Below are 16,362 nucleotides of genomic sequence, written 5' to 3'. Positions count from 1 at the left end.
TTTTTACAAAGTACTACTGCTGCCAACCTGACAATTTGTATTGTGTGTTCCTCCAATGCACATTGCTTATTTAATTTCCAAGCCTTATTGACTCCTGACAGTGTAAGTTATGGTTATATGGACCTTTGCAGGGAAGGAAACCTTTTGGACATTAATTGAACACCCCTGCTCTACGTCCTTATGATGCAGCATCTCAATTGTAGTCAGTGGATTTACAGCACTCTCTGCTGCAGTGTGCAGATGCCCCTAGTCCGTCCCTTTCTCTCTGTTCTCATCTAGTCCTCATTTCTCTTGTTCCACTGCCGTAAATCGTGTCAGTGCAGTAGTGCCTGAGGGTCTAACATGCATAAAGAAAACAGTCCATATCTGATTGAATCACAATTGCACACACTTACATGAAGAGTGAATTATGAAAAGAGTTTCTAAACTGCATCTGTGAGATCATACAGAAAGCAGATTGGTACTGTTTAAATATTCATCTCAACACCATATGCCAAAATGTTCTTCATGTTTTTCTTAGTAACACACACACACACACTCGGCACAACCTATTAACAGGGAAAAGAGGGGCAGGCTCCCGGCCAAATATCAAATTAACACTGTGGAATTCAAATTCTAATGTGGTTTCCAGGGGCAAAATGAGGATGAAAATAAATGTTTGTTTCCTCTAATCCGCCTAACTTCCTCTCATCTCCACATCATCAGTATTTAAAGTATGGAAATTAAATCAGAATTGACCCTGTTTATGCTGTTGTTTTTGTAATCTCTTATGAAAATGTTATAATGTGCTCCGTCCCTGAACCGAATTTCCTTAACCCCTCCCCTGCAACCACCTGTCATAGAAATCACTTTACATGATCAAGTCAATTCCTGATGGATAAAGCAGCCCATGCGCTCACTTTTCTTATCTTCATATATGGACAATCATTTGAGTTTTTGAATACACAACCCACAGGGAAGCAACATCATAAATGACCTCTATGTAAATGATTATTCCGGGTTTAATACAGGACTCATGGCATAATGATGATTGCCACAAAAAACAATTGGGGGTTCATCCATCTTTTTCTTAAAAAATAAATAAATAAAAAAAACCCCGCTAAAATCTGAGTTACAGTGAGGTAATGGAAGTGAAGCAGGCAAATCTGTAAACATAAAAATACTCACTATTTCATTAGTACAGCTACAAGATGTAACAAATATGCATGTTAACATGGTTTTAGTATTAAAAAAATCACTTATTTACCATTTCTGTGTCAAGTTATATCCAATTTTATTGTTCCCATGACAATGTAACACCTAAAATTCACCATGTCTGCATTTATTTGATCACAAATACAAAAAAAAAACATATTATTGTGAAATATTATTATAATTTAAAATAACTGTTTTCTATTTGTATATATTTTAAAATGTAATTTATTCCTGTGTTTCAAAGCTGAATTTTCATCATCTCCAGTTTTCGGTGTCACATGACCCTTCAGAAATCAGCCTAATATGCTGATTTGCTGCTCAAGAAACATTTCTGATTATTGTCAGTGTTGAAAACAGTTGTGCTGTTTCTGTTGCTTTTGTTTAGTTGTGCTATTTTTTTGGAAACTGCTAGTTTTTTCAGGATTTGTGATTAATATAAATCTCAAAAGAACAGCATTTATTTGAAATTATAATCGTTTGTAACATTGTACATGTCTTTTTTGACACTTTTGATGCATCCTTGCTGAATGAATGTATTAAATGTATAAAAAAAAAAAAGTCACATCATAGAAGGAAAATAACCAACTTTAACATGCTCTGAAAACACTGCTCTGATGCAGTAAATTGTCTTTCAGGCCATATTTGTCTAATAGCAAGAGACGGTGCTTTTTTTTTCTTTAAATGCATATAATACACACAATACATGCTCCCCTTACATTAGGTGTGTGTGTGTGTGAGTGAGATTGCAGTGTTGGACAGACATGCACATTCTGCTACCCATCACTGATGTTACGCAATGCTTCTACTGTACGTCAGCATACAGCAGCGCTCAGCCAACTCACCAGACTGCCACCCTCTCTCTTCCTCTCTGTCCAGATCTGCATTCTTCATCTTCCAATTTGCCGTGATCTGGGTTGCGGCCTACCATGCCATGCTTTTTTCTTATCGCTTTACAGATTAATTTTTGCGCATTCATGTGTCAGAATATTAAGCTCATTGAAACAGAGCTGAAGTGAAGGACAGTACAGAAGTCACTTTAATACCTGAGCAAGAGGTCAGACTGTCAACTGCTGTTTAATCAAAGAGTAAAAACACAAAATACAGCGTTTTTAAGTGCAGACATGCCTGTGGATTGGAAAGATGAGCATCAGAGATGTTTTGAATTTGTCTTATGCTTATATTCTTGCACTTTCATTTCTTTTATACATGTCTGTCCAGGTTTATTTAGTTTTACATGATCACTTTCCACCCTCTCTCTGACCCTTTGAATCAAACAGGCCTTTTCTGTTACTGTACTTTTAAGACTTCAATGTGTAAATGACCTCTCTTATGACGGGCTAACCTCTTCGCATGTGAAATGAGTTAGCGACACCCCCACTGGGATGCTGAATACTGATAAGGAGACGACGATGTGGGCGTTAATGTATTAAAGTCACAGTTCACTCAATTCTGACATGACTGAAAAACAAGGACCACAGACACCATCAAAAGTGACACTAAAGACATTTATAATGTTTCAAAAGATTTCTGTTTCAGATAAATGCTGTTCTTTTGAGCTTTGTATTCATTAAAGAATCCTGAAAAAACGGTATCATGGTTTCCACAAAAATATTAAGCATAACAAATCTTACCAACCCCAAACTTTTGAAAGGTGTACATACATAAGCAACTGGGTATTTGTTTGTTAAAATGTGTACAGAATGAACAGAAAGACATAAGCACAATGTATTGTGAGTAAACGTGTAAGCATTTAACATACTCACAGCTGCATTATAAGGTAGAGATGATTGGAACTTTCATAGATGTCCTCCAGCGCCACAATGTTCTCATGCTTAATTCTGCAAAACAAAATGCATAAAGCTCATTTAAATGCACAATTTAATATCAGATATGTATTCATATCAGAGACATATGTGGATATGTTTATCTTTCCAACTGAATGGAAACAAGACATAAAAGTTATGTATATTTATGTATATTCCAATGGTGTAAAACAGTTAAAAATCATTGCTAAATTGCTAAATAAATAAATAAAACAAATAAAAAATGTGTGTGTGTGTGTGTGTGTGTGTGTGTGTGTGTGTATGTCAGCTGTAAGGGAGACAATTTTGTGTAAAACAATTACAAATCTTTGATAAATTGCAAAAAAATCCATATAATATTATATACATATATAATGTATGCTTTTATAATTGAAATTAAGAGTCAACACACACACACACACACACACACACATATATATATATATATATATATATATATATATATATATATATACATATTTATACACGCATTTCAGTTTAAGGTAAATAATAGTTTAATTTAATTTACATTTGTTTGCATATACAATATATTGTCATATGCCAGAACAAATGAATAAATGGCTTTTGAAGATTCTAAAGCATTTAGATGCACAGCTAGTCTAATTGTTGTCATCTGTTGGATGCTGTTAGGGTGCCTGCTTTAAAAAGTGGCTTTTTCATCTTTGTCATATCAACTGGCAATTTTTTGTTTTTCTTCTCCACTCCTTCCCCCTCTCCATCCCTGCAGTTAACATCTCTCTCTCCTCTTGTCATGGTAACACAGTCACGGCGGCTGTGTGTATACACATTAGTGTTGCATTTTAAGTGAATTCTGATCAGCGAGTCCAACTGGCACATGATAACAGGCCGGGCAATGACGCAAGTCAGCGGACAATAACAAGACTCACCAGCGCGCACACACACACACACACACACACACACACACACACACACACACACACACACACACACACACACACACACACACACACTTATAATGGACATTGATGAGTGCAGATAATACATTTGTTTTCTCCCCCCCACCTCAGTTTCCTATAATTAACTCTCTTTGTTCATCCATATTATGTTCAGAAAAGGTTGATCCTCTCAGGTAAGGGGCAATCATCTCAGAAACAGCCCTTTCATTGGTGCTCACTGCTATCTGAGCCCGGATAAAATAGAAAAAGGTTTTGGTTCGGTGAAACACAGAATAAAAGACTGCAGTAAAACGCCTCCAAGCAGCCAGAAGGCATCCATTTTTGTCAGTAATACTCCTTGTATTGTAGTTTAATATTTAAAAGAGCTACTGAGGTATGGATGAATCTGATAGCAAGTGATTCATTTAGTGGTTTCGTTGAGTGGTTTCGTATCGATTCACGATTCAATGAACTGGGAGTCACCTCTGATGCAGCAGATTAAAACATTAGCTTCGGAAACAAATAAATAAACAAAGACATGCTCTGCCTTTTCTTCTTAAACAAAACCTGTAGTTTGAGTTTGACATATTGATTTTTCAAAACTGATAATGAAAAACCCGTCTGCTGGAGGATTACAAAGCCATTCACTGGCTTAATATCCCCCTCATGCTTTTGTTTCTTCTTCCCTCTTGTTTCTTTCTCTCTCTCCTTCAGCAGTGAGTGGGCAGAAGCTGTAGCACGACTCATTTGCTGCCTCTGAAACCATCTTCTCTTTTGATTCAAGAGGAAAAAGCACTAAGGAATAGGGGTGAAAGCAGGAAGGGGAACAAAAAACACTCTCTATTCCATTATTTCACTAAAAAACACTACTGAGTGTCAATAAAAAGAAATCATTTAACAATACAAAAGGTAGAATCACTAGCTACAGTATTTACCACTGAAAGCTGAGTCTCGCTTTCTTTTGCGCCAGGTGCTTTTAAGTGATTCACATTCCAATTTACTTCAGATGCGTTCACATTATCTGATGTGGAGTGAGATTCATTCTCATTAAAGTAAATACACAAATGAGATCTTTTTTTAAAAGGGATAGTTAACCCAAAAATTAACATCTGTCATCATTTACTCACCCTCCATTTGTTCCAAGCCTGTCATTTTTGGGCAAACTATACCGTTAATGTCTTAATTGCTTCTCCAAGAAAGAAATGAGATCAACTGGAGAGCTTCTGCTTCTCACATTTATTTTTTAAAAGAAAAATACCCAGGACAATAGCTTCTGTCCTCAGATTTACCAAGATAACAAAGTCTCTGAGAACTCAAAAAATGTGCACTTGTACTATTCCAATCTTTCAAGTGTATTTTTTTTAACTGTACTTGTTTCTTGTTTCTAAACACACTTTTAAAAAGTGCACTTTGTAAAAATGTAATTAAAATTTTTAAGTACGTTTTAAATTGTTTTAAAAATGAGGTGTTGACTAACAACTACTCATGAAAAGTACTTGACTATGATTTTAACTGTAGTGTTATTCAATATTACTTTGAGTTAACATATTTTAAATGTACTACATTGCAACTTCATCATTACATATTTAAATGAATGATAAAGTTTCAATAGAAACAACATTAAAGTGTATTTTAAATAAATCCTTATCATTAAATTCAGCTGTACAGTATAAACATATTTCAAAGACAATATAATTATGAATTGACATGAAGATGCACTTAAGTGCTTCTCAAGTGGGTCAAAACGTACTCTAAAGTTCAGCTAATTGCAATTAATGTAAATTTAAACTACATTTTTCTTTTAAGTGCCTGAAAACATTACATTGAGTTTGCACTTAAATATATTCTAAAGTATATTATTTAAGTTCTCTTAATAAAAGTATGCTAAAGTGCTAAAGTGCGGCCTGAAACATTTATGAGTGGAAACTTAACGTCATGCCTGATTAGAACTTAATTATGTCTCGTGAGCAGCCTTTGAGCAATAACATTTTCCCTCTGGGTTAGTGAGTCCCATGTTTGGATAAATTGAATTGACTTAAGTATTTAAACATAACAAAAGTCAATCAGGCAGCATAAATCTAAGGCATGCCAGGAGTGTACGTGAGCAATTCTCTGCGGGTATAATGAAGATTAAACTCTAACCTATGAGGGCATCTCATTATCTCATTTGTAGATGCGAAGGAAATATCTTCCACTCGTTCTGAAATACATATGCAGGCAAGACAAACAGACAATGAAGGAATGAACACTCTCTTGTTCGTTGGATCTAATTACAGGCCTATGGCATCACCCAAGAGATGGCAGACAAGCTGTCAATCATTTGGTTGCTATGATATGAGATGAGGGAGACTGAGACAAGGACAAATCTGTGTGTCCAATCTCCAGGGTACGATCGTCTTGACAACAGAAGCTCATGTCAGAATCAGAGGCAGTCTTTTCTGATGAGTCTCAGGGGAAACACCCGTCACACACCATATGTCACACACACCGAACACACCTGCTTATATTTGCACCGACATTGGAAAAATACCTGAGAAACATGTTAAGCTATATCGATATCAAAATATAGATCAATTTAATGTATCCTTGCTGAATAAAAGTAGTAATTTCTTAAAAAAAAAAAAAATCTTACAGACACCAAAAGGCAGTGTGATTGGACTAAGATTACAGAATTTTTTTTTACACAAAATTGGATTTATAGCTAAAATTATATCTACTCTACTCATATTAATTGCTGCACATACTATCTGTTAAAACTAATAGGAAGCAAACAGTATATACTGTGCGTTCAGCATGCAGTAAGCATGCACTAATTTTCCATTCTAAACACAGTCAAAGCCTCTGTCCACACCGAGCAGCAACCTCCCGCTCTCTCTCTGAAGCCAACAAGGAAGTGACTAAAACTGCAATTCATTGACTGGCCGCTTGAGGCTGGCTGCAAAAGGGAGTCAGTCCCATAGACTCCCCATGTTAAAATGTCCAACTTTACAGCAGAAAAAAACATGTTTACAGCCTGGTTCAAAAATTATTTTGGTCTATATAGCTAATTTTGCCCTTCATGACAACTGTGAGGGGGTGAATTTTTTTTATAACTAATCCGTTTAAATTATATTAAGCTTTAAAATTCTGCATAATTAAGGGAGTGGCCACTTGAGTGACAGGTGGATTGCCGCTGCTCACACTGCCGTCGCGCTGGGTGGGCGTGGCTTCAGCAACCAGCTCCCGCCTTTTTGCCCATTTTTGATTATCCGGGAGGGACGCGTGATGACGTGCTGCCAAGATGGCGACGGCCCGCTCCACCCACTCTGTGCTTCAAAAACACTCTTCAGGAATCTAAGGGTGACGTCACGGACACTACATCCATGTTTTTATACAGTCTATGGTCCACACTTCATGGATTCACGAAGAGAGAACATCTGCGGGAGCTTCCATGCTGTAATTGGACAAGGGCACCGGAGTAACCACGGTAACTGGAGGTCAAACCTCAGACAAACAAGCTCTTATCAACTGGCAAACTGAGGGAATGAGTGTGGAAGAGACGGGTGATGCTGTTGCCATGGGTACAGGTGTGATACGGGAGCGAGGTGCGGGAAATGGAACTCACTTGCGTAGAACGGCAATCTCATTCTCGATGCTGCTCTCCTTTCCCTTTAGCGCTTTTTTAGGGATGCACTTCACAGCGAACATCTTTCCTGTGGACCTCTCCTCTGCCAGGACCACCTCTGAAAACGCACCCCTTTAAAAGAGAAAGAAAAGAGAGTTTATGGCTTCATTTTTGATTGCAGAGCTGGGAAGTATAGACAGTGTTAGTAGGATGCTACAGGTTAATGCATGTAGTAGAACAGAAGCAATTGATACAGTCAAAAAATGAAATATTAGTGTTGCCACTTAGCCAAACTTTATATTACCATGTTTTTGGACCATGGTAATACTATTGTAATATTTTAAATGTATCATGTAAATATGAATATGGTAATCATTACATATTGAATTTCAGATTATGAGGTTAACTATCTAAAACTTTCACAGTAATGTTAAAAAAAATTAGAAAAATGCAATCAAATGAGTATTTTCACTGGTCTGAGACTTCTGGACCTCAGTGTTTTCATAGTGAAGTCTTAATTTATTTAGCATTTCATACAATACAGATTGTTTCAAAGCAGTATCATGATATTAATCAGGAAAATATTAAACAAATTCAAATTCTGCTGTACAGAAGCTCTAAAAAGACAATAGTGTCATTATTTCATAAGTCAGTTCAGTGTTAGTTCCACTGATCTATAATAGAGAACAGGATTGCTAATGACGTCATGAAAGTGAATAATATACACATCAGACGGACACGACCTCAACATATATAATAAACTACAAAGTGCTCCTTCTGAAATCTGAAGAAAGATTTATGCTTTGTATACCTTTATTTGCCTTGTACAGTTATTCATTGTTTATATAATTTTATTATAGTGTTTTTATTCATAATTCGGCACTAAGTGCAAATGTTTCAACAATGATTTTGTTAACAGCATTCATTTTGAAGCAGGTAATGATTTAAACGGTGGTTAAATTAATTATGAATTTAGCATACAACATTTTACATGGAAACGGTAATGCTAGTAAACGTATTTGCACTCTTGGAGTGTCTGAAATAGATGTTTCTCAATCAGGACATTAAAAATATACACATCATAATTTATACAGAGAAATAACTTAGTATATTGAGTACGGATTTAAAGACATTTAAAGACTTTATTTCCAAGAAAGTAAGTTAAGCTTTTCATTTCAAAAGCTCCATTGCACCAAGAGCACCACTGAGTCAATGGTGTTCTCTGCCGGTACGGATTAGTAAAATGGCGGCTCAAACACTTCCTGTTGGCAGTTTAGAACGCGATGAGCGATCTAGTCATATATAGATCAGTGGTTAGTTCAGTTCAACAACTGTGCAAAGTTCATCAATTATGAAACAAGTTCAATTCAGCTATAAGCAGCTCTCCAGAAGATAATAGTGTCATTATTCTGCTTGAGTCAGTTCAGTGTTGATTCAAATCAGTTTAATAAAGTTGATGTTGCAAAATTAATCAATTATGAAATGAATTTGATTCAGCTATAAGCAAATCTACAGATGACAATAGTGTTAGTATTCAGCAAGCCACTTTTATGTTGACTCATTTCATTTCAATTCAGCATCGATTCATCATAATTGACATTTTGCAACATTCAATTCAGCATAGTTTCAGTTCAGTTCAGCTCAGCTCAGTCTAAATGTTGCAAAATTTCACCAATTATGAAATAAACTTGATTCAGCTATAAAGCTCTAGAGAAGACAATAGTGTCAGTATTCAGCTCCGTTCAAGTCAGTTCAAGTTTTATTCTCATCCGATGGTGTCACTGCATTTAAAACAATAATATTACAGAATATTAAGTGTCTTTTAAACCCCAACTAAGCTAGCCAAACACGATGCTGGCAAGGAACCCAAACTCCATCAGGTGTGGAGAAAAAGTAGAGAAAAAAAAAACCTAAGGAGAAACCAGGCTCAGTAGGAAGGGCGGTTCTCCTTTGGCCTATGCAAATGAACACGTTCTGATTTATAAATTGTTTGTTGCTTTAAGTCTAACATTTATCCCACGGGATTGGAAACAAAATCACTATTAATCACGGGATTGGGACAAGACAGGAAAAAATGTCAGCGGGAGTGGGCGGGACCAGGAATCGTAATAACACTTTGATCCCAAACTTTATACACAAATATAGCCTACTTTTTAAATAAACTGTAGGCCTATATTTTAATTTTGAACTCAATTCTAATTGCCCTGTCTCTTCCTGTTTGCTTTGGTGTGGCTGGTTAAGTGAATGACATACGCGTGACGGACAGATTGAGGGGAAGTCGTGGCCTAATGGAGTCTCGGGCCGGCAATACCACGTCTGAGGTGCCCTTGAGCAATGCACCGAACCCCCAACTGCTCCCCAGGCGCCGCAGCATAAATGGCTGCCCACTGCTCCGGGTGTGTGTTCATGGTGTGTGTGTGTTCACTGATGTGAGTGTGCATTTTGGATGGGTTAAATGCCGAGCACGAATTCTGAGTATGGGTCACCATACTTGGCTGTATGGTCTATGTGGTAATACAGTAGCCTACATCGGGCAGGACATCCAAAAGCCCACCTATCATTCATCGACCTCAAATATAGCTTTTCATCTAAAAGATGTATGTAGTAACAGCTTTACATGGCCGCTCAATCTAATGTTAACCTACAGAAATGTGCACTATTGAAGTGTGTGTGGAAACTGAACAGCAGCGCCCTCACAGCAAGACAGATAGAGGCACCGGTGCTCTCACTTGCTCTTAAAATACTCCGTATTTTTTGGTCATATAGATAAAAGTAATAAATCTTTCGAATCCGTAAAGACTCTATGTTTATTTGTGTGCACTCAGAATAACAACGAAACGTTGCGCTTCTGTAAAATAATTAAAGCAAACAAGATGTGCTTTCATCTCGGTGAACTTGACCGACCGAGAAAATTTGAAACTCTTTGTATGAAAATTAAATCTATAGAGAGTGAAATGTCTACTATAAAATGAAAAAAATAATAATAATTAAATAGAAAACGTGTGTGTTAGCATGGATGATTTACATGAAATTTTAATTTAATGTGTGTGCAGTGCACAATGTGCATTGTTTAATATGGCTTTCAGTTCAATAAAATAACAAAAAACTACATTTTGGATTTTTATTCAACTAAAGTGGGCATGCTATGATCTGTACTATACAACACAGGAGTGGGAGTGAACGGGAGTCATTCTTCCGGGAATGGGATGGGATAGGATTTTCCCCCAGTTTTTTCGTGGGACTGGGACAGGACACAATTTTTTTTTTTGCGGGAGTGGGACGGGAGAGATTTGAAAATCCACTCCCGTGTCACCCTCTAATCTACACACAGGTGCTAAAAGCCTTATGCTGTCCTCTCTGCTCTCATACACACTTCTATAATACCTACTCTAAAAACACACATATTTACAAACTACTTGCTTTTCTTGAAGGAAACACCAGTGCTTTACAAGGCATCAGTAGAGTGCTGTTAAAGTTTTCTGTAAGTTCTATAAAGTTATTGCTAGTGCCCTTGAGCAAGGAACTTAACCTCAGGTTACTCCAGAAGGCCTGAACCTGGAATAAGTATACTGTCTGTAGGAAGCTATGGATAATTACTATTTGCATAATTATTCTATACTTTATTTTTGGAAGTTCAACTGAAATGCAGTACTACTTAATATTAATGTTGCAATGTGATGGAAGAAGTGACAGATCTTTATTTCTGTATTGTGATGTATTAATATAATAGTATAATATGTAGGGGCATACCTTAAAATAAAAAAAAATATACACTTTAAAACAGATTTTTCAAAGTTGTAAATAAAACGATCAATTTAGTGCATTCATTCTTTCTACTTCAAATTTTTTATGAAATTTTAACCTCAAATGTTTTATTGCCATTCTTTTTTTAATTATGAAATTTACAAGCAATTTCTGTATATTTTCAGTGTATGCATGGGTGAATCGTGCACAATAAGATAAATAACATGCATTTAGAAAATAGATGAGTGAATTTTGTTTCATACAGACTTTTCATGAAATCGGACATGATCATATTTAAAATGTAAATCCAACACAACCAAAACCATCTACAAAACAATGCACGAGTTTAAACTGATTTAATATTAAGAAGCGCAAGAGCTGCATTGCAATTTGCAAGCATTGTCAGTTTACTCTGCCACCATCTTGCTAACACCTATTTTAGCTATTTTCTAGGTTATGAACATATAAGATCTATATTTGAATGAGGAAAAATCTTGAAACTCTTTGTCAAGAATTTGCTTAAATAGTGTTTTAATTCAGCAATAAAATCTGACAAAGAGATCATAAATGTAGCTTCTTTAGCTCAAATCTCATTAAAACTGTATTTTTCAGGCTGGTCCAGTACAGAGTTTTGTATGCAGGGGGAAAAATGATATTCAGGAAAAAATCAATAATAATAATAAAAAAATTATGGAATCTAGGTCACAACTGAACTAAATTCTAAATTAAAATGAGCATTGAATTCTGACAACATGGCAATTGGCCATGATAAAAAAAAAAAAGTTAACAAGGTGATCTGCCTTTTTAACATAAAGGTGGGACTGAGTGGTACTGACTGCAGTGATTTCTCCCATTCATTAATCTAATCAGGTCCCTGAGAATATCTCCACCTCATCTGCCATCTGCCAGCACATGTAAAAGCTTTTAAAACACTGATCAAAGAATTAGGGAATATTTACTTCTCACACTGTTGCTATGCTGCTGCTGCTGTATACACCAAACACACTATTCAGCATGACTGGACATGTGGCCACAGAGGCTTCCTGTTATCAAGTCACACACACGCAATGTTTTTGTTGCTCTTTGTGTGCATGTACAGCCTATCTTTCATGTTTCTGATATCTTCCATCATGTTAGTTCTTGTGTGAATCTTACAAAGTTGATCAAGAACAAATTATATATTTCATGTATTAAAAAAAAGTATAATTGGATATTATAAAACAAGATATGTATTATATCAATTTATGAATGTGTGTCTGTGTTTATTTTTCATGATATTAATGTCACAATTCAAAACATCATAGTTAGGCAGATTTTTCTGTCATAAAATAATAAAATAATTTTTCAGAAATATTATTTGCCTTTTGATTTTAAGATGAAATATAACCCAGATGTGTTTTTGTGAGATTCACCTGCTTAGCATTTTCTTTTTTGCTTCTATATGCATGTGTGTTTGAAGAAAGAATACTCTCAGACAGGATTACATATACAGAAATGAGTATAGAACTACCATCCATAACACACCCCCCTGCCAAATTAATCCCTGATTAAGTCTGTCATATTTTCTCAGCTCTGTTCAATGCAACATGAACATGAGTCATAAGACATATTCAGGCTGGACTGCTAACAACAAGCATGCAACACCAGAGCCAAAATCAACTCCTCTAAGCTCCCCAGCAACTGAACTGTCACCTCTGTACTGCTTTTCACACAGCATGGAAAGAGGTAGAACTAAGCAAAAGGGAGCAAATGATGAGGACAACATACTGTGATTGTACTGTTAATAAAACAGGCATGAAATGTATGGCTGTACATTTGACACCACAATGCAAAGGTGTTCTAGGGGGGTTGATAGGGTGCTGGTAGGCTGTTCCAGATATTGCTAGGCAGTAAAAAAAAGTAATTTTAGTATCTTTGATATACTATTATAGTATTTATTCATATTTTAAATGTGATATTTTTTCCATTTTTAATATTATTTAAAGTTTTAATAATTTTGTTGTGTTTTTGTCATTTTTATTAGTTTTTTTATTACTCTATATTTTTTATATTTTTAAGTAACAAAAATATATATTTAAAGTACTTATTTCAAGTAACAAAAAACATTTTTTTTAATGGTTTTAATTTTAGTTTTGGTTAAATACACTGCTGTAAAACTGCATTATATCACCCATCAACCACCTTGCTCTGTAAATATTGGTGTCATTCACCAATTATGAGTTTATTCACCAATTATGAGTTTATTCAAATTCCTAAAACAAGTGTTATTGTGCTGCAAAGCACCACAAATGAAACAGTTATGAAAATGGCACATCTCAAATCTAATGAAAATGGAAAATGGAAATAGAGATGGAGACAGGAAGTCAGGGAGGAAGGGAGGGGTGAGACGACAGGGAACACGGCACATAGCGGGAGAGCAAGTCGTGATAAATGAACGGAGAAGAGAAAATGTGAATGAAGCCACCAACACGCATCTCCACTGCAGCCTAACCGGCAGAAACACACACACACACACACACACTCTCCATAAATGACATTAATTTCTGGCCACAGGTGAGAGAGCTACACGGGGTAGATATATATGATATGTGAGAGCTTCTACCTGTCAGATGTAATCAAGTGTGTGTTTTTTAGTGCCTGTGCGCATGGCAGGCTCACCGAATCGTAATCAAACTAGATACAGTCAAACCAGCAAGACCACAAGCAAACACACACACACACACACACATATAAAACACTGGGCATATCATTTTTGTATCCACAAGTGCAGCTGTGGACTGAGACCCCAGCTGCACTTGTGATGCAACGTCTTTGCGAGAGAGAGGGCGGCAAACAAGTGAGCAGAAAAATGAGTTTGTGTGTTTGTAAATGTGCTTCAGTTTGTTTTTCTAAAATGAGGGCAGCGGCCCGGTTTGTGTCGAATGACTGGAATTTTGTGTGATTTATGTGGAAATAATGCTATGGAGTTTCCTGGTGCTATTTGCATATGTATGTATGAGTTAGACTGCTGCTGAGGAAACTGTATGTCAATATGTATCGACGAGTGCTCATACGGGAAGGAACAGAGCCACAGTGATTGTCAGTCAATGACTCATGCATGCGCAAACGTTGCACATCCTCGCTGGAAGGGTTTCTGTGCCGCTTCGTTCTCCTCTAGGGAACAGATTACAAATTATACACATAACATCCACTTATTACTGCCTAAACTGAAGAGAGAAATAGACAGACAATGAGAACTGGTTTAAAAAGGACCGGATTGAGTTACGATTAACAAAGCCTCAATGAATGATAATTACACTATGCATCAGAAAAAAATAATGAAATCATGTTAAAACATCAAGCTTAAGCGAAAAGCTCAGCTAAGAGATATATAATTTAAAAAGGGAACCATCTGTGTGGGCTTTCTTTGAAATGATATGAAGGAAAGTACCAAATGGTCTCAAGTAACATTGGTCCTCCTCCGAATCCACAAAAAGTTTGGGGTCAGTAACTCTGGATGCAAGGATGCATTAACAAGGATGCATTAAACTGAACAAAAGCTATAAAGATTTTTAGTTTTTTATTTCAAATAAAATGTTGTTTTAAACTTTCATCAAAGAATCCTGAAAAAAATGTATACTGTTTTCAACATTGATAATAAGAAATGTTTTTTGAGTACCGAATCAGCATATTAGAATGATTTCTAGAGGATTGTGTGATGCTTAAAAAAATTCATCTTTGCCATCAAAGGACAAAAATACAATTTATAAAATAGATTAAAATAGATTTGAACAGAAAACAGTTCATTTAAATTGTAATAATATTTCACAATATTACTGTTTAACAGAATTTCTTTGGATTGGATACTATTTATTAAACAGTACACAATGAAGCAATTAACACTTCAACACATGACCTTACTTCATGTGTGTTTCATTTGTTTGGTATGTTTTGGTAATCCAACTACATAATCATATTAATTTTTTTTTAATGTTTTCATTATATCATTACACTGGAAATGACGTCAAATTGAATGTGTTTGCATTGTGGGATACAATATTCTACGAATTGTGATTTGTATACTGCTCATTTTCTTCAAATGTAGTAGGTCATACTGTATATAATGCATGCAAACAGAAAATGTATATACAGTGATAGTATGATCATCTGAATACAGTCGACTTCATAAAAACACAAAGATTTTGGGGATATCAGTGATTATAATAAACCAAACATAAAAAATAATTCAACAATATCCCTAAAAATGTTTCCTCAAAGTACTCGATGTGGAAATGTGCTAACAAGTGCCATTTTAAGTAGTATAATCATTATAGTAAAATCTTAATTAATAGACTTAGGTAATAAATGACTTTAAATGACTTCCTCCCTACTGCAAAATATTTTCCATTTCAGCACTTTCCCAGTCACTCATTAACCTGATGTCAATAAATGTTGCAGTGAATGGTGAATTTGGGTATTCATGCATCTTAGACACTTCCCTTTGTCTGACCCTTAAGTCCAAATCTGTTTTGTTACGGCACTCTAAAGAAGAGTACATGGAGAGACTGATGATGTAATCAACTAGCAACTACTCAAGTGAACATATAAAGCCTTAGAAATGAGAAACCGAGGGCATTAAAACAGTCTTCATTCTCCAAACACTACATTATTTTGCTAATTCAAAAAACTACTTTGCAAATCACCATCGGAGATACAATGGTTTATTTCAATTCTTTTCTGCTTTAAGTAGTCGTAAGCATTTTTCTGCAACGAATCGCCATTCCGTTTGATGTTGAAGGAATCACTCCCACTTCCAAAGGATATTAAAGCAAGAACAGAAATCCAGTGCAATTGATTGCTCAAGCCTCAATCTCTTGTTTAGAGCTGTCCGATTTCCCATTAAAACAGAGTTGGAACACACAACTTTGAATTAAGCAGAGGTTGTTTGTGCACAGCATCCTGTGAGTGTTTTAATGCCACTTCTATATACTGGCTCCATAAAATCACCAGCTGCATGTCGCCCTGAAAATACTGAAGAACATGATTACAGTATGTGTCTCTCCCTCCCCGAGTGTGTGTGGGTTTGTGTCAAACTATAAGCCCAAGGGTTGGTTTGGACGTG

General features: G+C 35.8%; 2 protein-coding genes across 2 annotated transcripts in view; one reads left to right on the top strand and one right to left on the bottom strand.

Moving 5' to 3' along the window:
- LOC109054944 (ADP-sugar pyrophosphatase-like) overlaps window positions 1-16,362 on the top strand; it is a 71,992-nt gene that overhangs the window by 18,640 nt on the left and 36,990 nt on the right. The window lies entirely within an intron of this gene.
- The window catches only part of LOC109061267 (calcium/calmodulin-dependent protein kinase type 1D), a 55,681-nt gene that overhangs the window by 13,975 nt on the left and 25,344 nt on the right, over window positions 1-16,362 (bottom strand). Inside the window, exons 2-3 of the mRNA XM_042738770.1 lie at window positions 7,518-7,649; window positions 2,958-3,032 (exon numbers count right to left, since the gene is read on the bottom strand). Of these exons, the coding sequence (XP_042594704.1) occupies window positions 2,958-3,032; window positions 7,518-7,649 (207 nt within the window). The remainder of the gene's footprint in view (window positions 1-2,957; window positions 3,033-7,517; window positions 7,650-16,362) is intronic.

This window comes from Cyprinus carpio, chromosome A4, assembly GCF_018340385.1.
Source record: "Cyprinus carpio isolate SPL01 chromosome A4, ASM1834038v1, whole genome shotgun sequence".
In the NCBI taxonomy this organism is placed as follows: Eukaryota; Metazoa; Chordata; class Actinopteri; order Cypriniformes; family Cyprinidae; genus Cyprinus; species Cyprinus carpio.
Note: the sequence above shows the minus strand (reverse complement) of the source record. Positions and strands in the feature narration are given on the sequence as shown.